At 33.5% G+C, this 22,591-nt stretch overlaps 2 protein-coding genes and 1 non-coding gene across 6 annotated transcripts; 2 read left to right on the forward strand and 1 right to left on the reverse strand.

Annotated features, from left to right (window-relative positions):
* Nucleotides 1-742: 742 nt before the first annotated feature.
* LOC130802550 (uncharacterized) lies at nt 743-10,425 on the forward strand. Of its 4 annotated transcripts, none has more exons than XM_057666566.1 (16): nt 743-1,193; nt 1,328-1,378; nt 1,485-1,730; nt 1,825-1,923; nt 2,011-2,066; nt 2,321-2,432; nt 2,629-2,796; nt 3,317-3,553; nt 6,514-6,720; nt 6,791-6,991; nt 7,080-7,205; nt 8,035-8,343; nt 8,453-8,551; nt 8,633-9,108; nt 9,202-9,234; nt 10,162-10,425. In XM_057666566.1, coding segments are annotated over exons 1-16 (2,529 nt in total). In that variant the 5' UTR covers nt 743-1,085; the 3' UTR covers nt 10,163-10,425. The 4 variants fall into 4 exon arrangements, with proteins under 4 accessions (XP_057522549.1, XP_057522555.1, XP_057522553.1 ...); XM_057666570.1 differs by having other exon boundaries at nt 751-1,193; nt 1,494-1,730; XM_057666572.1 differs by lacking the exon at nt 1,328-1,378.
* A 5,492-nt stretch (nt 10,426-15,917) lies between these two features.
* On the forward strand, nt 15,918-19,908 carry LOC130802566 (GRF1-interacting factor 2-like). Its single transcript, XM_057666581.1, has 4 exons — nt 15,918-16,193; nt 16,386-16,462; nt 18,981-19,065; nt 19,295-19,908. Exons 1-4 carry the CDS (start codon nt 16,110-16,112, stop codon nt 19,586-19,588), a joined length of 540 nt encoding a protein of 179 aa, XP_057522564.1. The 5' UTR covers nt 15,918-16,109; the 3' UTR covers nt 19,589-19,908.
* A 1,754-nt stretch (nt 19,909-21,662) lies between these two features.
* Nucleotides 21,663-21,736, reverse strand: TRNAV-AAC (transfer RNA valine (anticodon AAC)). The gene has a single exon. It is a non-coding gene; the product is annotated as a tRNA-Val (tRNA).
* Nucleotides 21,737-22,591: the final 855 nt, after the last annotated feature.

A 22,591-nucleotide genomic window follows, 5' to 3' on the forward strand; every position in this document is an offset into this window, starting at 1 on the left:
CTTTGTTCTTCAAAACTCCTCATTAAATTACATTCATCATCTCATTAACATACTCCATTATATTAGATGTTTAAGACTTCATCAATACCCATAACTTAATGCATTGATCACCAACTTAAACATACTTATCAACCATACATTAAGACACACTTAATCACCCATGTTAATTCATCCATAGGATTCTCATCTCTATGCACGCACACTAATGCATAGACTTGATTGTGCACTCAAGTCACAATTTACTTCAACATGCAATAATATAAGGAAGAAATAACTCTCTTGGCGCTCGAACGAGCGATCACTTTAGTGAGCTCCTGCCTTGCTTTCTTCGACTGCCTTGGACGAGCACTTCTTCCTTTATGCCTTGCCTCGTTCAATGCACTTGTTAAGCCCCTCCTTAAATACCTCTTTGACTTGATCAAGCCATGCCATGTCTTTCCCAAAGCTCTCCAAATCATCGATATCTCACCTCATTAAGTGTGTAAGATAGAGCATGAGTTATGAGATGATCAAACTCGTCACTAATACCATGAGAGTTGGGACTTACCTCAAACACTAATCAATTTCAATCTTTCATATTTTAAGTTCTAACATCATTATAAATTGAGAATTCAATCTTGTCACCTTGTAAAAAAGTTTCGAATTCAATTTTAACCGAATAGTAAAAAAAAACATAGTAAATTGTAAATTTATGATTCCCCCCTATAAATGGCGGGAGTCCCTTCAGTATCCAACTTTTCTTACCAACAAAATTCATTCTCCTCTTTTTCTTTCCTTTCTCTCTCTAGACTCTTGTCTGAAATATCGCACTTTGTCGTCAACCATTTCCCCTCTCTTTTCATTTCACTCTTCACCCCCTTTTTAAAACCCTTCATTTGCTTAAAAACCCTCTATTAAATTCCACCATTACATTACAACTCTCGCTTTCTCACTCCCTTCCCCTTCACTCTTCCTTCCAGTACCTGCATTATCGATTCTCTTTCATCTTTCGATGTACCCGATTTCTAGGGTTTTCCGCATTATCTGAATAATCAATACCTAAAACCTACGGTTTTTTGTTTTTAATTTTCGATTTTTGTTTTGTAATGGAGGCTGCGACCGCTGCTGCACGTGGCGTCTCGCTGTCTCAATCGTCGTCTCGTAAACAATGGCGTGCTGTTTCTGAACACTCCGTTCGTAACTCCGCTACTGAGGTATTTTTTATTGTTTTTTTTTACTTCGATTTGTCTGTACGCGTTGTGTTTGTTTGTGAAAAGTGGAAGATTAGGGTTTATTTGATGAAAATTAGGGTTTTGATTATGATCTAGCTTATTTGCTTCATGGATAGGATTTAGAAAGGTCGAAATTAGGGCAATCTGATGAAAGGACTATATATGAGGTAATTTGTGTGCTTGTTTGGACTCAGATCTTTTTAAAGATTTGTCATTCAAAATTAAACGATGAATTGATGTGGTGTGATGTTTTATTTGTTTGTTTGGGTTAAGGTACAACAGGGACAAGAGCCAATAGATGTGGTAGACTTTTGCGCGGTACAAATGGATGGGATTATGGGTATGGAGGAAGGGATTTTGCAGCAAAGAATTCAGAGTTTGGCTAGGCAAAGAGAAGAGATGCAACAAATGGAGATTGAGCTTAGAGCTCAGATGATTGCGAAATCTGAGATTTCGGAAATGCAGAATAGCTTTGATGCGCGGATTAAAGAGCAATCCAACATGGTTTCTAGGCTTCAGGTTTTGGTGTTGAAAAAGGATTTTGAATTGTGTTTTTGTGTTTGTTTTTATTTTAGTGATGATTTGAATCGTGGAGTTGTTTGGTGTTTTGCAGGAGCAACTTCATGAAAGGGATCAAGCAATGCATGAGCTTGAGAGGAAAATGGAGGATAAAGAAAGAGAATTGCATGCTGTGAGATTGGATAATGAAGCGGTCAGTTTGAATAAACTTAGAATTTTTTCCTCTTTTTGTCCTTTGTTGTGTTGTTTATAGTTATATTTCTTAATTTATCTTTTACAGGCTTGGGCCAAGGAAGATCTTTTGAGGGAGCAAAACAAAGAATTAGCAAGCTTCCGGTGAGACTTCCTGGACACTGTTTCCACAATATAGTGCTCCCCTCTTTATTTGACTTAACCTGTCATTGCCCCAACCTCACTATTATGTTTGAAATTCTTTATCTAAGTTTTGTTTCTACGATTATATTTGATTATATTTGGTGGTAGTTTTTTCCCCATTTATTAAGTGGATACCTTTCATTCTTTCTTTCCTTATTAATATTCTCCCAAGTTAATGCTGGTGAATTTGCGTTATTTGTTTTTCTTATTTACAGGAGAGAGCGTGATGGGATTGAAACTGAGAGAGCTCATCATAGAAAACAGGTACATGACCTTCAAGAACATATTCAAGATAAAGAGAGACAGTTGCTAGAGTTGCAGGAGCAGGTGTGTTGAAATTTGTATTTAGTTATTGTTTGTTGATAAAACCAGTACTTTCTTGTGGATTAAGTAATCTCTGAATGGTTCCTTTTTATAATATGTATTTTCACTATTTCTCTTGCCTGTTTTGCTGCATCTATCAATCCTTGTTATTTCTGATACCATGCTCACTTCTGTGTCTGATTTATATATTACTATACAGCATAGGGTTGTTCAAGAGACTCTTCTCTACAAGGATGAACAGATACGGGAGGCACAAAATTGGATGGCAAGAATGCAGGAAAATGTCTTGCAATCAACTACCCTGCAAGCTGAGCTTCGTGAGCGGACAGATCAGTATACCCAGCTCTGGCTTGGTTGTCAAAGACAGGTTGATTTTTGGACTTTCAATGAGTCAGTTTTGCATTTGGGTTGTTGCTTTTACGAATTTTTATTGTCTGGATTCAAGTTCGCTCTCTGGAAAGTAAAAAACTATTTTGATAAATTTTATTTGTCATGTCTGTTCTCTCACCTGTCTCACAATTATTATTTTGATAAGGGGGTATGCTAGAGAATACCTAAAGAGTACGGATAACTCAACAAGGGGGAAAGAGAATCAATAGTTGTAGTTGGTCAGTGATGAACCACTATCCCAAGGTGATGGGGAATACCCTTAACCACTAAGTTAACCCATGATTCTCGCACCTGTCTCATGTTTTAATCATTTGTTTTAATCCTTTGTTTTATGGTTATATTGCTTTAGATGCTTGATTTTGGTGTCACCCTGTTTTCCTTAAGATTTCCGTGTGATTTAAATTTTGAGTGCCATTAGTCTTGCAGAAAATGTGGGTGGATGTCTTTGTACGTTTTCTTTTCCCTATTGTCTAATATGAAAATATTTGAAATTTTAGTTTGCAGAGATGGAGAGGCTCCACATGACAGTTCATCAGCTTCAGATAGAGCTGGCTGGGAAGAGTGGAAACTATAGTGCTGAATCACAAAATAATCCAAATGATAGTTCTGCAATTGGCCCAAACAGTGGAAGTCTTGTTGAGGGTAATGGGGTTACACCGAATACCTCGGGAAGTCTTTCTAATGGGAATACAGAACAATCTCTATCATTTGCTTCTGGAAGCGGGTCTACGCAGGTAATGCTATTTGTTGGGTTTGAGTTTTGTTGTCCATTTTGTTCAAGTGATCTTAGCTGATGTAATCTTCTCTCATCTCTATCCACTATTTGCTCCTTTTTTACAGTGAAAGGAAAAACTAAAAAAGCATATGTACTACGAAAACTAATTCATATCTTTTTTCTAATATGTAAATTGCTGTAAATTTATATTATCTTCTACTGATTAGAAAATTATGTTTTATGTGATATGATGTATCTATTCCAGTTCCTTATAAAAAACTAGTTATATTTCCTACCTTTCTTATATACTTTGGGCATCTTCAAGTATATCACGTGTTGCCACAAACCAGGTGCTTGATCCATGTTCTAACTGATGACATCCAAACTTAGTCACCAGTAAATAGCTCTTATGGAGCTAACTCATGTTTGAACAGGTTAAAACTTATGATTCTAACTCATTTGATGCTTGCTTGAATTGTATTTGAGGTTAAACTGATTATTCTTCTGATTTCTCCTTCCCTAATTCTATAGCACTTCTAGTCTTCTATCTTTTCGAGACAGCTGGATTTTATATACTGCAAGTAGCAATCTATTTTGTGTATCTTTTAATGTCATGGGGAGGTTAGATGTGCTTTTGTGGAGAAAGCTGCACTGGTAAAACAACCATGTTTCGGTAGAAGGTATCTGGTGGCTTAAGGTAGTGCCATACTCCCATCTTAACTATTGACTCAATCCACTTTCAATTTATAAATAGATGATAATAGCTGTTCAATGACAGAGTTTGGCCAAGCTATAGGAAATTCTCTTTCTTCTGGGGATAAAACGATTCGGTGCATGGAATGTGCCTTTTTTAGCCACTGAAATAGTTAAAAATTATTTTCATGTATTGACGAGATGTGGTTTAATGTTAAAGGGAGAAAGGGTATTGTTAATAGGCTGAATAAAGTTTGGTCTAAACCGTAAACCTAACCGGATCAAACCATAATTTAAGTATTTGGTCTAGTCTACGGTCTAAATGGTCTGGTCCGGTTTTTCTTAGGAAAAAATTACGATTTCCGGTCTGGTATTGGTTTTAAAATTTCCAAACCAGACCGGACCGGAAAACCGTAATAGATTTCGGTTTGGTGTAAACCGTAAACCATAAACCGTAATAGTATAGGACATAAGCTGTTGCATGGTAGGCCCAATTCTAAATATTTAAGCTGGCCATTATTTTAGGTTGAAAATGCAATTGTCATTCAATTTTCTTCCAGAGTTGAGCAATTTTGCGGCGCCTCACTTCATTCTTCATTCTTCCATAAATCCATTACAGAGACATCATTCTTCCATTAGTCCATTCCAGAGATTCATTCTTGTGCCTCATTTCTCATTCTCAATTCTCAAGTGCTAATTTTTCTACCCTTTATCCCTTACCATTTTTCTTTCATCAACTTTTTCAAGTGCTAATTTTGAAGACGGAATCAAGTGATAGTATGAAACATTTTGTTTTTTGTGGTTATCATGAGGCATGACTTTCATAAAATCAATCAAAGACTCGGAATATATATTAATAATTATGTACATGTAGATGAATACGAATACATTCCTAGATTCTTAGTTAAAAATGCATTAACAAGGTTTTACATACTACCCCTCAGTTTTTTGTTAGTTTCTACACTATAGTAACTACTATTCATCAAGTAATACTATTAAGCTTATTGCTCTTTATGTATAAGAAAAGATATCATAGTCATGCGCGATTTTATTTGATTCCTCCAATGCATGCTTTCATATTATGAACATTTAATAAATTTTAATAATGCGCATATTAAATATATTAAGGGTTAAATAGTGTATTGGGTATAGAGTTGTCCGAAATTGATATAAATATATTTCGTCAATCAAAAATTCAAGCATGACTCGACTTGAACAAAATAACCTGTCTTGTCTTATCCTTTAGACACACAAGAAACAAAATTAACCGACCTGAGATACTATACATGAAATTCGCCTGAACACCTGAATGTACACCTCTAATTGAATAGCATAAGACAAGTGTAGTAACTTATAAATATTAGAGGCAGTACCTTTGATTTGGGCTCGCCATATACTTCTCTTTGTCTGCATCTAATATTCCTCGTGTATTTATGGTATCCTACTATCTCCTATCATATCAACCTTTTTGCAAAATTAGAATTCACATATGATAACCCAACAATTTATGCTTAGCTGTCGGAACGGTTCTTTGACAAGTTGTCAAAATAAAATGGGCTGTCGGAGAATGCTCAATCTGCCTTTATTTGATCCTATTTAGTCGGGAATTTAAGCAATGCATTCCTATGATATACCGTCTTAGAGTTGATTTTATTTATATCGATTTGAAGTATTAAATTCGTTTTTAAAATTTAAAATTCATTTGATGGTAGGATCTTATTAAGGCTTTTTTCCTTGCATGCGGAGAGGATTTTAAGAATTTGAGGTTGATAGCAGTAAATTTTGGAATAATTGTTGAATTATAATCTGTCGAATTGAAGCATCAAGAATAGGTTGATTGCATTCTTTTTTGCGATTCCCATTGCTTAGGCTACTGATTTTGTTGGTGTTATCTAGCTGGAAGTTTAGAGCTTTTTGTCTCTGCATAAGGATATGGGAATTGTTAACCGTTAGATGATAACTAGAATGTAGGTGTTGACAATGATGTACTGCTGATTGTGGTTGGTGCGGCTTTTATGATGCTGGTATTTGTATCACATGGAAGACACATACTATAGTACTTTTTAAGTGGTTACAGAATACATGCTACAGACGCCTTTTATTAATAAAAGACAGCTTTACATGAGCATATTTTCAGATGTTTTGGAGATTTTGTTTCACTAGTTTCTGTGCTTTGATGTGCTTTGATGTGCTTTGCTTGGGATGCTTGTTTATAACCTTATAACATTATTAATTAATAATTTTGTTTACATGATTTCATTAACCAACTTTATTATGTTCTTATAGACCAACCATGCTCCTACCCATCCTCTTGCTGCATCCATTTTGGGGATGCCTTACCTTCCACCTGGACAGATAACTGCAATGCATCCATATGTCTTGCATCAAGAAGGAGCTAACCACTCTGTAGCTGCACAAGTGCCTCAGTCTCATGTTGGCAATTTACAATCAGTTTCAGCATTGGCATCCCTCCACCAGTGGCAGAACCAACAGGTATATGATATTCATATTCCACATTTGCGTATTCAGACTGTCATTCTGCTGATTGTTTGTATGCTCCTAGGCTGTATCAGAAGGTGCTCCTATGCCTTCTCAGAGTCAATTTTCTTTGTCCCAAACTGAAGAAAACCTTTCAAGGTCAGATCCAAATTATAGTTATGAGTTCTCTGTCAATGGACAAAGTCTGCATCCAGATTACCTAAATACGCATAATAGCCAGGGATTTGATCCTAAATGCCAAATGTCATCTAATGGGGCTGCACAGGTATTTCATGCGGTGCTGTACGACTCACAAAATTTGGTTTTAGTTATTTTTGTTTTTTAATATAGAATCGGCCTCTTTTTAAATGTAGACCCTCGAGTCTGTGGAGGAGAGCTATTATGTTGGTCCTGATTCTCAACACAGCTTACAGCAGATTTCATCACAGTTCCAAGAGGCGTTGCGTTTGGAACCTCTCAATCAAAAAAGTGAAATCACGGTTAGCTTCAAGCTTGTCATATTAGTTCTGCATTTATATTTATTGCCGAAAAACCTCCTGGAAAGAACCTGCTTTGGGGTGTTTGGTTCACAATATGTGGTGCTATGTATCGTCTTTGATTTCTGAGTAGTCTTGTGCATCCAATACTTAAGAATCCAAATGCACTCATCAATTGCAGTTATACTTCCCTGTGATTTTGAAGGATCATGAATTCTATTACCCTTCAAGGATCACCTTAATCATCACTTTCATGTTTCCACTTGCCACCCCTATCATTTACAACTCACTACTGCCACTTCAGCTTTTTCGTAGTACATTATACTAACCATCCCTGATCCATAAGCTATGTGGAATTATGAATAGAATTGGATTTGGAGAGCATAGTCTCATGTATGAGGGCTGACTTAAAATTTTTGAGCTGCTAGTCTTATTGGTCTTATTTTGCCTGGAATATTTCCAGCCCTTCCATTGTGATGTATAATTTCATTCTGAACCTGAAGAATTTTTGAAATAATCTCATTGCTATGTGCAATTTTCGAACTTTGAATAGTGTGGCAAACTTGAGTTGAAGGTTATAACGAGGGCTTGTTACTGATTTTACAGGGAATTTTGTTAATATTTTGAATTTTCACCTTTCTTTTATTGTTGTACTGTGAACATAAAATCAAATACTTGTTGAAAAACCAGTGAAAGTGTGGTGAAAGTAATTTGCGGTCTTTTTAACCATGTACACAGCTTTTAAAGTGTTCAGTTCTCTGTTCTGTAGAATCTGCTAATGAGATAAAGGCTTTGAAATTGTTATAAGTGCTGTTTTAATGTTTTAATATAGGCTGATGAAAGCGAAGTGAGCAACATTTCCAACAATGAGCATGAAAATCAAGATGCAGCGACAGATCTTCTTAGTTCCATTGCTGGGCCATCACCACCTGATACATCTGGTAACTCGATACAATTTGCTGATGGTTCTGTGAATGATGCTAGTGATGCTGTTTTGTCTGAAGCATTTGTCTCAAATGAGCCGGCGAATAGTTTACCAACTGGCAACATATCAGAATCTGCCCTACTTGATGAAAGAGCTTTGTTGGCTTGCATAGTCCGAACTATCCCTGCAGGTGGAAAAATTCGTATTAGTTCAACGGTAATTTTGCTTTAGTCAGCTTTGTAGTCAGCTTCTTCTATCTTGAGACTTGAGATTTTAGAAAAACATGCGCCTAATGGGTTGTCTATTAAATTCGGTGTTGATACAGCTGCCAAATAGGCTGGGGAAGATGCTTGCACCTCTTCACTGGCATGATTACAAAAGGAAGTATGGGAAACTTGATGAGTTTGTGAACAGCCATCCTGAAGTAAGTTCTCTTTTCAATACTATTTATATCCGTACATATAACCTGAATGATGGTGGTGGTATTGTTCATTTGTAAGTGCAGCTTTTCTTAATTGAGGGAGATTACATTCAACTTCGAGAAGGTGCACAAGGAATTATTGCTGCTACAGCAGCAATGGCTAAAGTTGCAGCAGCTGCAGCAGCATCATCTCCTTATTCATCTTTCTTTCCTCCTGTGGCTGTTACACCAATGGCTCATGCTGGCCGAGTTAAGAAGTTGTCAACTGTGGAACATAGGCCTATGAGAAATTCTGCTGACAATACACTATCATCAGCTATGCAGAGCCATCATTCTAATGGTTCTGGTTATGTTTCTGGAAACCTTGCTAATGTGAAAATTTTGAGCAAGTCAAAGGATCCTTTGGATCACAATGGCTCTGAGCTCAGGTCTGGCCAATCCATGCTACTTTCTACTGATAGTAGTGTGCATTCTGATAGATCTATTCTGGGCAATCCACAAAACCAGGTTCCAATTCATGCGCGGGGTAGTGCTAATTATATTTCAAAACAGCAGGGCAGGTATTTCTCATGAAATCCCATTCTAAAATGTTATATGCTAATTTACCAATTGTTTTTTAGCGCAGTCCTCTTATTGTGTTTCCTCTATATCAGGACTTCTGGTGCTGCGTTGGCTTCAAGAAGATAGTAAGTATCATCCATTAGATTTTGGCATTTTTTATGTTCTAGGTTTTCACTTGTGATGAATGGATTTGCATGAGCTATTGTTGCGTTGTCAAAGTCCTCTACCTAGTTGGTTAATCAGTGGTGTCTGGTGTGCAACTTGTGCATGTTTATAAATGTTATGCTGGATTTCTTGTAGTTAATGGATGATGGAAAATGTTGATTCTTTTGTATTTTAGTAGGTTCGGTCTGTCTACCTTTTTGTATTATTTGGTGATTCTTTCTGAGCTTCTAGTTATCCTGTCTTTTATGTATTGCTTGTTGAGCTGTTTTTGCATGGCCTTCTATCAATATAGTGCTTTTCAGAGTTTGATTGCTTGTGTCAGTTGTTCAAGGAGTGTTTAGAAAATTTTAAATTATTTGCTCAGATACAACAAATAATACACTTTTTTTTTAAAGATTGTGCACTAACAGATCAAAAGTCTGATTAATACCTAATCAAAAGGCCCAGTGCTGATCAAATTATACCAAACTTGGATTGGTCTAATGGAAAGGATACACCTCACAAACTCAAGTTTGTGGGTTATATCCCCGCTAATGAAACTTTGAGGGTGGGAATTTCTTCTGTTCGGGTGAACTTATGTACAAGAGGTCCAATTGCGCAATCTATGTTACCAATTAATAAAGACGTTGGGGTGAACTTAAAAAATGTTTGACGGACCTACTAATGGGGAACTTGTTTGGTAATGAGTTTTCTGTTGGTTTCATTTGTATTTTGCGACCTAAAAGCTGGTGATAGTTTACATGCATCTATGTGATTTCATTTACTGGCAACTCTGCATTTCACCTTGTTTTGGGACTGTTTCACTCATACTATCTATATTAATTGTACCCTTCAATATAAAAATATTGCGTAACTACTAATGTGAGGAGCGTGTATGGTTTTGACAGGATATGCTTTCGGAAGGGTGATGCATTTGCAAAAACATTACAAATGAAGCTCTTGAAGATGTTGAACTGGTTGGAGGGGCTTCGTCAATGATTTAGGAGCTCTATTAATCTTTTGGTTTAACTAATTCCTTTTGGAATTTCCAATTGATTTGTGTGTCGCCCCTTGTTGAAATTGAACAATTTATAGCATGTTTTTATCGAATCAAAAAAGACCGAACTTTAAGATTTTGCTTGGTATTTTTCTTGTCGTAGATTATCCTCCAATTGCATCTCTTCTGTTTATAAGGCCTATTCTGCTCCATAAGTTAATTTGTGTAGTTTAGTAACAATCGGATTTTTTTTTCGAGTCGAGAAACTCTTTGACCGCACTCTTTTCTATGGGCTCTATGGGTATGAGCTGATTTTTTTCCTCTCCAGACCCTGATCATCATTTTAACGATCGGATTTCTTTGAACGCCTCTAGCTACTAGCCTAGCATGATCCAACAACTTTTGGGGTAGTTTAGTAAAGCAGCTTAGAGTCAGAAGGATATATTTTGTGTGCTTTCTTTGATAATCTTCATCTTCTTGACCTTGGTTTGAATCATTCTCTTTTGTAAGGTGTACCTACATTTGATTTAGGTGATTGGGTTATCGTGTTATGAGTAAAAAAAAATACAATAAAAGAAGATATCAAGAAAGCTTGCTTATTTACATGCCTAAGAAGTTCTTGGAGAAATACATCATAGAATTAGTAATTGAACTACTACTTCCTCCATGATCTTCAATAGGATAAGCTTGGGCAGTTACTTTCACCAGGGTTCTCTAAGAAGTAAGAAATACATCAAATAATTTGTATTTTTTTTCGGTATGGTTTGACTTCTCTGTTTCTATCCTAGTAATTTTTAATACTTTAACCCTATATTATACCATTAATAGTGGAATATGAGGAAAATTAGGACTTATTTTAGTTGAGCATAAATATCACTTTTTAGATAAGATATTAATTTGATTTTCACATAATCTCTCTAATTCTGTCGGCCTATTCTGTAAGTAAAAAGAAGGTCGATTCTAGCCAAAAAGTTTAAAATTTATATCGTATAATGCATATTTTATTTAATTTTTAAAAGGTAGATGAATTTTCATTGATATTTTCATTAATTTTTTCATGATGTGTCCTATGCTCCCATCTAAAAAACCCTCATACATAACATACTAACATACTAATATGATGACAAATTAGAAGTATTTTCTTTGAATGTTTATATTGTGAGTCGAAAATTATATAGTTTTGTTGGAAAACTACCCTCTACTTGTAATATATACTTTATTTGCTATTAATTGGTTTAAGGATGTAAAAAAATCTTCAAGCTTATGTGTTGTTAGACTCTCTGATTAACAAATTTATCAACTTTCATTAACCATTTATATGATTACGTCTATTGAATGAGTCACTTCTTCAACAGAGCTTTAAGAATGAATGCAAGTTAAGCTAGCTTGAAGTATGTAGTTTAACCAAGTCTAAGATAAATGGAGAGTCAGATCTTATCTTAGTTGGAGAGTAAGTATTACTAATTTTAAAAAGTCATAAATTTGATTGTCATCTAATTCTTTTATTACCTCGATTTATTTTGTAATCCAATATAAACGAAAGAAAAAGCTTTGTTGCGTGTCCCAAATTAGTTAGTTGTACATGCCAAGTAGTGAAATAATTAGGTTTCATTTAGGAAAGTATTGGTAGGGAAAAATAAATTCAAACTCTCTATACCATAAATTAGCTCTAGTTAGGTTTGATGGTTCTTTAAGGTTGCCTAATTTACTACAGAAATAGCTGCGAGATGGCGATTACCGTCCCATTCACCTCTCTTTATGAAAATAAGTTGACTCAAGTGAAAAGAATTGAGTTTGATTTTATTTGGAGAATGTATTATTTTTTTTTTGAGAATTGGAGTCTGATAAAGACTTTTTGGTAAATTTTTTATATTTTATACTTTCATATCAAAGTAAAGAGACATTTGTTTTTCTTTCAAATTGAGGCTCTTTGTCGCATTTTTTGTTATGAGTATATATGTTTGTCATTTTTTATTTTCTTTAAATCACAATTATAGTTTTTATAAGCAGAATAATACACTGATTATAATAATGATGACTAAAGTAAAGAAACTCATAAGTCACAGTAGTTAATCTAATTGTATTGACTTGACCTAACTCTAAATATCTATGTTTATATGCATAAACCATGTTACCCAACCCGTTGATCATAAATAAGTATAAAAATATGAAATATCCAAGCATGTTCATAAATCATAAGTCTAGTCTTATACTATATCTCAATTACAACTTCTAAAACGTGTTTGGTTTGAGCATTTTTTTTCTATATATTTCATGGGTTTTTAATTATTTAGTTTGGTAAGGAAATTATAATGAAATTGTGGATGTAAATTAATTTCAATGCTTTACGAATATTTTCTTCCAAAGTTGAAAGTAAAATCAATTTCTCTCCATTTCTATATTTCCAACATTTCAATTTCACTTTCATTCTTTTGTCAAATTCTTAAAAATCGACACCTTTTTCCCTTTGTTGCCACCTTTTTTTGATGCAATTACTAAAATGCTATTGAATTTATTAAAAATTATTATCATAAAACCAAAATTATTAATAATAATCAAATTAAAATAAAAAATATTAATAATAAAAAGAAAACAATTTAAAAATATCAGAAAATAAACCTAGTAGCACATTTTGTGCTGAAATATGATATATATTTACTCTATTGACCATAACTTTTTGTAGGAAAATCACATAAATGCATTAGAAATTAGACTTTCAGAGCTTTCCAATAATATGTATTATATGTCCAATTCCGATAACCGAGCCAAAAAATGGAGATCATTTAAAATTTGCTTGTGCTGAAATTTGATACATGTTTACTCTTTTTGCCACAACTTTTGATTGGAATATCACATTAATGCAAGGTTTACGACATAAGAAACTAGACTTCAAGAGCTTTTCAATGATATATTATATGCCAAATTGGATAACCGAGCAAGAAATAATGATCGTTTAAAGTTTGCACTGATTATTAGTACACCCAGTCTAGTTGCGTAAAACACGCGACTATCGCAGTCGAGAAATGACAATCGTTTTGTGGGACTGAATATATCAAATTTTAAATGGTCGTCATTTCTCGCTCAGTTATCAAAATTGGGCATATAAAATATCGTTGGAAAGCTCTTGAGTCTAGTTTCTAATGCCACAATCCTAGCATTAATGCAATATTTCTATTAAACATTATGGCCAATAGATTGAACATGTATCAAATTTCAACACAAGTAAACTTTAAACGATCGTCATTTCTCGCTCAATTATCAAAATTGGACATATAATATATCATTGGAAAGGTCTTGAATTCTAGTTTTTAACGCCACAAACATTGTATTAATGTGATTTTTCTATCAAAAGTTATGACCAAAAGAGTCAACATGATCAATGCTTACCGAATCATTTTGGTGACATTTCATTTTCCATAGTGTTTCGATATTGAATTTTAACTCATAAAGTTTTTTTAAAGTGAAATTAGAGAGATAAAGTTATTATATATTATTAAGGATAATATTGGAATTTCAATATATAAAATTATAATTTATAATTAAAATTATTAATAATAAATAAAATTTATTAAATTTTTATGTAGAACTGTAAATATCATAACCTTTTAACAGAGCCCAAAATATTTTACGCCATATTAATGACCTTAAGTGCGACTCCAAGTCACAATCACACAGGACGAAAAAAAATGAAATTGAAGAAAAGTAGTGATTTTGCCAAGATAATTTCTGATCTTACCAAAGGCAATTATACTTAGATGTGATTCATGTGAAGAAGAAATATTTTCATCAACAAATATTTCCTTCTAATTACACCTACCAATTTACACTTAGACCATGAACCTTTGCCAAGTTTAATTTATAAATTGCTTGTTTAAATTTGAACATTTGCTAAATATTTGTGACTTGATTTGTATTTTACTTAATTTGTTAATTTATAAATTGCTAGTTTAAATTTGACCATTTGCTTAATATTTGTAATTTGTTTTGAATTTTACTTAATTTGTTAACTAAACAAATCATTATTAGGTTGCGTTCATTAGAAATAAACAAATTAAACAATCTTTTTAAATGTTTGGGTCAAGGAGGATTTCCGATCTGTTTGTATATGATCCCAATAGAAACTTAATGGTCCTAATCTATGTGACATGCCTAGCTTAAACGAATGGTCAAACGATTTCTACGTGTCAAATAAGTTTCAGGTTGGATCATTTTTAGTTAGGATGACCTAACAAATCATTTTTTAATATAATATTTGAACATTAAAATTGTTCAATAAAAATATATGGCGCAATCTAAAAAATATATAAAAAGGATCATATTACCACTTTTAAGGCTAAAATTGTTCCAAATACAAAAATTGACTAGTAATATAATAAATTGTGACAAAAAATTGACAAACTTGAAAAAACGAGTTTGAAAGATTTGGTTATGTTTACAATTAGGTTTCCGAGATCATTTTTGAAATTAATTTTAGGTCTGATAATAAATTGTCATACGATACATAGAAATAATTAGTAAAGTTTTCAAATTTAAACACTTTTAACTTGATAAAACATGTTAGAAAAATCATTGGTTCAATCTTTAAAAATATTATCGTTACATTAGGAAAAATAACTATCACTTTATTACTTTTAAATAACTCTAAAATAATCAATATCCATAAATCTTAGATTGTATGGTAAATGGATGATAACTAATTTTAATAGCTGATCGGAGTAATTAATTTGACTAGATGCTTTTGAACACACTATTAAAAGTTCAAAATTAATTTATTCATAACAATAAACTATTTTCATCAACTATTTTACTAAACTCTGTAAGTTGATAGTTTGACCAATCAATTATCTTTTGTGTTAAAATAAACTAAAATTATATTTAAACATCTTTTGCCAAACGCGGCCTTGATCACCATATATCCAAATCTATAAACCTCTACATTACAAACAAATGAACTCTTAACAATTGAAATATACCCTTTCCTCAAAAGAAATCTAAGTTCAATTTTTACTAGCCACTCTAGCCCTGTATAGCGGGGAAATAGTCCGATTTGGTCTAACGATAAAATGAGACAAAAATAAAAAATTTTGGTCCGGGTAATTTTCTGACCGGATCAGACCAAATCGTTTTACAACTGTTTGGTCTATAATTTTTTATTTTTATATTTTTTCAAATTGATATATGTGTTTATGAAAATATTTCGCATTTAAAATCACTAATATAATAATTTGTAATTAGTTGATTACATCAACATCATTCAAGCGTATATTACTATAATAATAACTACGTCTCGAAATATCTAGGTAGCAATCTATAGTTGATCATTCAAGCGTACATTAGTATAAAAATAATTACATCTCGAAAAATCTAGGTAGCAACCTATTTTTTAAAAAAAAATTATGGGTTTTTCGTTATAGTATGGTTTAGGGTCTGATCTAGCCTGAAAAATAAAAAATCTGAGACCATACTATAAATTGTAATTTTTGTTGAAGAAAATCATATCAGACCGTTTATAAGTTGACCAGACGAAATACTAAATATAATTTGGTCTAATTTAATTTACAATTTAGACTAAACTTTGTTCAACCCTAACCAAGCAAAAGAAACATAAAAAATAAAAAAAAAATACTCTCATTCCGTAAGGAAATAGAGTAAAGGAGAAAAAAAAATATTTGTTATAGGAGTAAACTTCAATTTGGTGACTTCTGCCACTGCCGCCTTTGGCAGTTCCCTTTATTTTCTCCTTACATCCCTGAAAGTCTCCGACATTTTCTCTGCCAATCCCTACAATTTCTGCCTTTTTCTAGGTTTTCCATTGGTTTATTTCTCAATCCCTCCTCACTGAATACTAGTAACAACAAGATGCAGCAGCAACAATCTCCTCAAATGTTCAACATCCAACCTGCACAACCCCCCGTCACCATTACCACTGAACAAATTCAAAAGGTCTTTCCGTTTTTTGATTTTTCATCTTTTACACCCATTTTCTTGTTCTGGGTACTTGATTTAATTACTTCGTAATCTCTAAAAGTATGTTTTTGTGACATTTCTTTTGATGGGTTATTGGGTATTCACTGTTATTCTTTACTTTTGTATTGATGATTGCAAAATTTTATGTTTTGTTTAACAATGTTTCAGTATCTGGATGAAAACAAGCAGTTGATTTTGGCTATTATGGAAAGTCAGAACTTGGGGAAAATCAATGAATGTGCTCAGTAAGTTGCTTATGTGCCTAATTTGTTTGGTTAATAACTGATTTTTTATTTGAATGTACGCTTAATTTTGAATGTTATTTGGGTCTCTTTTTGTTTTAGCTAGTTTTGGAAAATGGTTGTTGGGATTTTGTATCAGGTGATGGTTGATTAGTGATCATGAAATGTGAATTGGACTGTAACTAGGTATAAGGTAGAAACTTCACTAAATACTCCTTTCGTGCCATTGAGTTTGACCCACATCAAAAATCAATCACTTAAAAATATGTGAGAGCCTTTTAAGATAATTGTGTGAAACAGTCTAACATAATTCGCCAGTTAATTCGCAATTCACTCAAAATGACTCTAAAATAGCCCAAAATCGACCAAAATTCACTTTTTTTTATTCCCGATTCGCAATGAGATTAGTGAATCAGGTGACAGTGGTGTGAAACCCAAAGGGACGGAATGTGTATTTCCCATTAAGCTTGATTTTTTTGATGTTTAAAAATATATATTGTGGTAGTCTCTTCTGGTGTTTTTTAATGTTTGGACCACATTTATTTATTATAGTTAGTTATTCAGAAGTCAAGCTGCAATTTTCAGTTTAGTATTGCTTTTCATTTTTCATTATTATCTTTTTCCTGATAATTGTATTGAAGAAGTGAATGTCTAGCATCTCAGAGTAGGTGTTCGCTTTCGGACTACATGGTTATATCTGACATTAGTTAGATGTCTAACATTGTAAGGAAGGCTCACTATAATTGAGAGATTTGTATTTAGCTTATGTCCATACAAATGTTTTAAATAGTAAATGATGTTGAATTAAGATTCAATGATGAATGGGGTTGCAATGAACCATGATTTTAGTTTGCAGTTTGCACAATCGTTGTATAGGTAAAAGAGGGTATAATAAGTCAAATGCGAGCTCAGTTTGCTGCAAGGATCTTAGTTTTGAAAACCGCACCTAGCTTTTTCCGCCTAGTGTGCCTCGAGCTCGAGCCTAAAAACGTGAAAGATAGAGACCATCCGCCTATTTTGCACGTGAAACTGTGGATGATCCTTAGCTATTGTTCAGGATTGGTATTTAATTTGTTAAATGGACTTTTCTCAAAAGCTTCATGGAACTTCCACTACCTATCAGTCATTAAGAAGTGGGTTACTCAATTGCCTTCACCGTTTCGGATGCCTCTTTGAAATACAAAACAATGTTAATATGCTATGTAAACTTGAGTTTCATTGTAATTGATTAGCAGTTCGTCCTACCTAGTGTTCCTATAAGGTCTACTTGACTTGGCCTCTCTACACTAACATGGGTAAGGCTACATAAATCTGATTGTCATTACCTTGTCATTGTTTGCAGCTTTATGAGGAAATTGCTAATGGTAGTGATGATTCTTAGAACACATGTGATGTTAGAGTGTAACTTAGCGATATTGGGAAACTAGGGTTGTGGAATGTTGTTGTAGTAGAGGAATTCTGAGTGCTAACCCACGTATTATTGTTGTAGACTTGAACCTCTCATGCTATGCATGAGAGAAGATGATCTGAATTCACATAGTCAAGTGTGCTTATATATATTGGCCGGCTTTTTGATCCGCGTATATTAAGAAATAGAGGGCCATTTTTAGTTAGAAATTATATATGAAACTCTTGATCAACATTGTATGTATTTGACCATATTAATTCCTATCATACATATTTCTCGTCATAGGTTGCTCCTTGTTCAAATGTTGGATTTTGGCTTATAAACGAGTTGTTCTTTTAAGCTGAGCATTGCTTAAGATTGCAGTTCTTTAGATATCATTTTCTAACAGAGCATTCCTTTCAAAGCATATTCCACCTTATCCTAGCTCATTAATTGGCCACTTATTGTCAAACGTCTTCCCCACTTCCACTCGATCTTCCCTAACGAAAGTAGGTAAATGTTTACTTCTTTATTCTTTTGAACCTGATATTGAAGTTGTATATAGATTTTTGGAAGACTCTTAGCTGTGCTTTTTCTGAGTTCATTGTGTATACTTACGGGAAATAATAGCTGGTAGTCATAATTGGACCCTTGAGATTTTTTGGACTTTGCCCGGAGAAATTTGCATTTGATCCAATTGAGACAAGTCACGATTCTCATTGTGTATTATGTTCTTACTGCACCAACTAGTACCGTGTTACCTGAAAGCCTAATGCAGATTATGTATAGGATTGTAAAATGCTTGATCTTGTTATCTATAGCCTTCCCCATCCCCCATCCACTTACCGGTTGGAGTTTCTGTCCGGTTTGTGCACTCTCCCATCGTCATTCCTCCACTAAATATTACAGTCTTACATGGATTGGACGGTACCTCCTCTACCTAACCTGTAAATAAATTTTGTGACTGAAATTCTTGAACCCATGATTAAGCAATCCTAACGGCTACATACGTGATTGTCTCTTCCTGACTTTTAGTTTTGCTGACTCTTCATATTCTTTTATCTAATTAAGGGTCTTTAATTCGACTTTAATTTGGGTAAAATGACCTTTGGCACCTGTTAATCAATATTTTAGGTATCAAGCTCAGCTTCAGAAAAACTTGATGTACTTGGCCGCAATTGCTGATGCTCAGCCGCCAGGGCCCTCTCAGCAACAACAGGTATCTTATCTGTCTTCCTCTTGTAATACTTTTATGTTCTATTTAGTGTCACACGATTCACTAATCTTTTCGCAAATCGATAAAACGAATCATGGTCGGTTTTAGTCTATTTTTGGGTCATTTTGAGAGAATTGTGAATTCAAAAAGTGAATCAACTTGCAAATTATGTTACATTACTTCTATTCATATAAATCTTCCGCACCCACTTTTAACTCCCCAAAATTCCCAGATGCCCGTGCAATCGTCCATGCCACAAGGCCATTTCATGTTACCTCCCAAATCTGCAATTACTCCTCAGCAAGCAAGTCCAAGATTACCCTTCATGATGCAGTCGTTTGATCCGCAGTCACCCCAGATGCAATACCAACAGTCTATGGCAGGTGCAATGGCAATGAGAATGGGTGGTAACAACAGCTTACACCCGGCATTCCCCCCTGCATTCGGAACTCCTCCACATATAACGGATGCTCATGGCAGACAATATGGCTCCGAAGCTAGTACCGGTGAAGAACATGGAAAATGATTTAGTGAGGCGTGGCCGAAAGAATCAAGGATCTTCCCTGGCTTGTTGTGGGTGAAAAGTTTTGCTGCGTAAAAATAAGGAATAGTTATAAATTTTACCTAGCTGGTTGGTTTGTCTTGAAATAGGATATATACTTTGCCAAATACCATGGTTAACAGTTTTTCGACGAAGAGCGTAATTTGCTTTGTACATCATCAGCTGATTTGCAGGTTATTGTATGTTTTTATAATCAAAGATTAAGGCCGGATGTAGAACTACCGCTTCTCAGTTTTCACATTTGTAATGATATAATGTTCATGAACTGATGCAACTTGCAAGTAGCTATTGTGTTGGCTGTTGTTGAGTTATCAAGATCATCGCTTAGGAGCTTATCTCCTGCTTGGACGATTGGAAAATATTTTTGTTATCCGACTTTCGAAACACCACCTTAGATAGAAGTCACTTAATGGTATTAGGGTGAATGTTATTGGTGGTGTTGGTATAAAAGAAGAGAGATTAACGCTCATTACCGATTTTATTTTTAGTATTAAATAAATAGTGGTATTGAAAATGATTTGTAAAAAATATTTGCATGAAATTTATGATGTTGAAATTTTGATCCTAAAAAGTTTCGATGTCTCAGTGGGTAATTGACAACAGTCATCTGGGTTTAACCCTCAACAACATTTTGAAACTGATTTGTTTCAACACTCAATGCAGTGACACGCACATACGCATACTTCCTCACAATTCTCTTCTCCGGTTTCCATTTTGCTAACATAATTCCTAAACCCTTAATCCACTGCCGCCAGAAATCCAGCCTCTAGTCCTTTCGCACTGCGAAAGACGCAAACTGAAAGCCATTTTACAAAAAGTTTTAATTGATTAGTTACTTAATTCTACAATTGATTTAAGGTAATTTGTTTGAATTTCTTATTTATTTAAACTATTGATTTAGGGTTTTGAAGCTTGCATTGATTTTGTGATGAAGATTATTAGGATTGAGTTACGCAACAAGATTGCTGATGAGTTTTTAAATGATACAATTGTAACTTATTTTGAATGTGATTTGTTATAATAGAACTTGTCAAATGATGATATTTTGCATCGTTTTCAGAATATGAAAACTCGACGTGGATGATTACCATAATTAAAATGTTGGTGATGTAATATTTTTTATACCATCGATATCGACATCATTTAATTTTATTCTAGATCACCCTTGACCTAATTACACCAATTTATACGATGTGAACAATATTATGTAACACACGACTACAGGAGTACTAATCTTACTTATCATGTTACTCATTAAACACAATTTTAAGTTGAGGCAACAACTTGATCAACAAAAACAAGAAGGAATCATAAAAATTTCTTTAGCATTCTTACTCCTTGCAAATTTCTAATAACACCAAACAAGAGGGTTTGTAATTTCTTATTACCTTAAAGCAGCACATATTTATTAAATCTTTTTCATTTGTATTTAGAAAGAGATTTGTGCATTGATAAAATGAAGGGACTAAATTTTCTCAAATTCCCTTCTCCTAACTCTTTCACTTCAAAAGTGTTATCTAACAAAAGAAAATACACATTTTCAATTTCTCGCTTTCCTTTCCTTTTAATCCGATCAATTCAAACATAGTGTTAAAGTTTGAGGATAATAACGTGAAGACTAGTAGAGTAGTTCTTGCACATTATATCGGGTTGAAAAGACAAGAAAACATAAAAAATGAAAATCTAGTCAAAACTATGGAGACTAGCCAACCACAGGGGAGTTAGGCTTGAGTCCGCATTTGGTATATAATTCGAATAATTTGATAAATAACTTAATATTAGATTGTGTATTTACATAAAACACATGAAAAACAATTAAATTAATTTTTATATGCATATAAGACTAAGCGTTCCAGATACTTTATTAAAATTTAATATTTGGTACAATTTTGAAACTTGATCGGGATATCTCCAATGAGCTCTCGAACACAGATGTCAAATGGAACGCAATACGCAATGTCTATAAATTGATATCACTTGTCCGATAAAAAAAGCAGCAGCTGAAGAGTGAAGACGGTCATTTTAAAAAATAAATATATGGCGTCGCCCGGACTCGAACCGGAGACCTTCAGTGTGTTAGACTGACGTGATAACCAACTACACCACGACACCATTGTTATAATTCAATTACAGGATATTTTAATTTATAATAATTTTACTTAAAATTATAGACCGAAAATTAAATTTTATTTCAGCTATAAAGTAATTATTAAATTTTTCATAAAAGATAAAAGATTTGATTCCCACATAATGCCCTCAACTTATTTTATAATAATAATTAAAAAAAACCTTTATTCCATGAAATTTGCTAAGCTTACAATTTTTGCACTTTTAAAATTTGACGTTTAGTATTAGATAAAATTCAAGTTTTTACAATATTGGGGACTGATCGAGATAAGGAAGCGGTGTAAGTGGAGGTATTCAAAATTGGATACAAATATCCGAATACCTGGTTTTTCGGATAGTGAAGAACATATTCGGTTCTAGTTCGAAAAAACCTGGATATTCAGAATTCGGATATCTTGTTTAATCCGGATCGAATACCGAATATTCGATTTTCAAATTTATATTTTTTTGTCTTTTTTGAAACAATTTTAGGTTTTTTTGGACACAAATATTTAAGCTTCCTTTCTTTAATCAAAAATTTTGAATACAAATCATTTCGGAAATATGGTTGGATTATTAAAAGTCTAAATTAATTAACAATAAATTATTTATACAACTTAGTTATAATTGAGAATTGTACATATTAATAAATTAAACAACCTAAAAAAAATTATATTAAAAAACGTTTTTATTAATTTTTTAAAAAATAAAGAAAACCAGATATCCAAATATCCGATTTTGCCAATATTTCAATCTGAATCCGGATTAAAAACCAGATACCCTATCCGAATAATCCGGTTTTTGAAACCGGATATCAAATAATTCGAATCGGATATTTTTGAACTACTCTTGGTCTAAGTA

This window comes from Amaranthus tricolor, chromosome 2 (genome assembly GCF_026212465.1).
Source record: "Amaranthus tricolor cultivar Red isolate AtriRed21 chromosome 2, ASM2621246v1, whole genome shotgun sequence".
NCBI lineage: Eukaryota > Viridiplantae > Streptophyta > Magnoliopsida > Caryophyllales > Amaranthaceae > Amaranthus > Amaranthus tricolor.

Excerpts from the sequence above, each read along its gene's own strand:
- LOC130802550 (XM_057666566.1), top strand. The coding sequence starts at position 1,086 with ATGGAGGCTGCGACCGCTGCTGCACGTGGCGTCTCGCTGTCTCAATCG. Across the intron at positions 2,797-3,316 it reads GGCTTGGTTGTCAAAGACAG|TTTGCAGAGATGGAGAGGCT; the intron begins GTTGATTTTTGG and ends TTGAAATTTTAG. Across the intron at positions 8,552-8,632 it reads TTGTGAACAGCCATCCTGAA|CTTTTCTTAATTGAGGGAGA; the intron begins GTAAGTTCTCTT and ends TTGTAAGTGCAG.
- LOC130802566 (XM_057666581.1), top strand. The coding sequence starts at position 16,110 with ATGCAGCAGCAACAATCTCCTCAAATGTTCAACATCCAACCTGCACAA. Across the intron at positions 16,463-18,980 it reads AAAATCAATGAATGTGCTCA|GTATCAAGCTCAGCTTCAGA; the intron begins GTAAGTTGCTTA and ends TCAATATTTTAG. Across the intron at positions 19,066-19,294 it reads GGCCCTCTCAGCAACAACAG|ATGCCCGTGCAATCGTCCAT; the intron begins GTATCTTATCTG and ends CAAAATTCCCAG.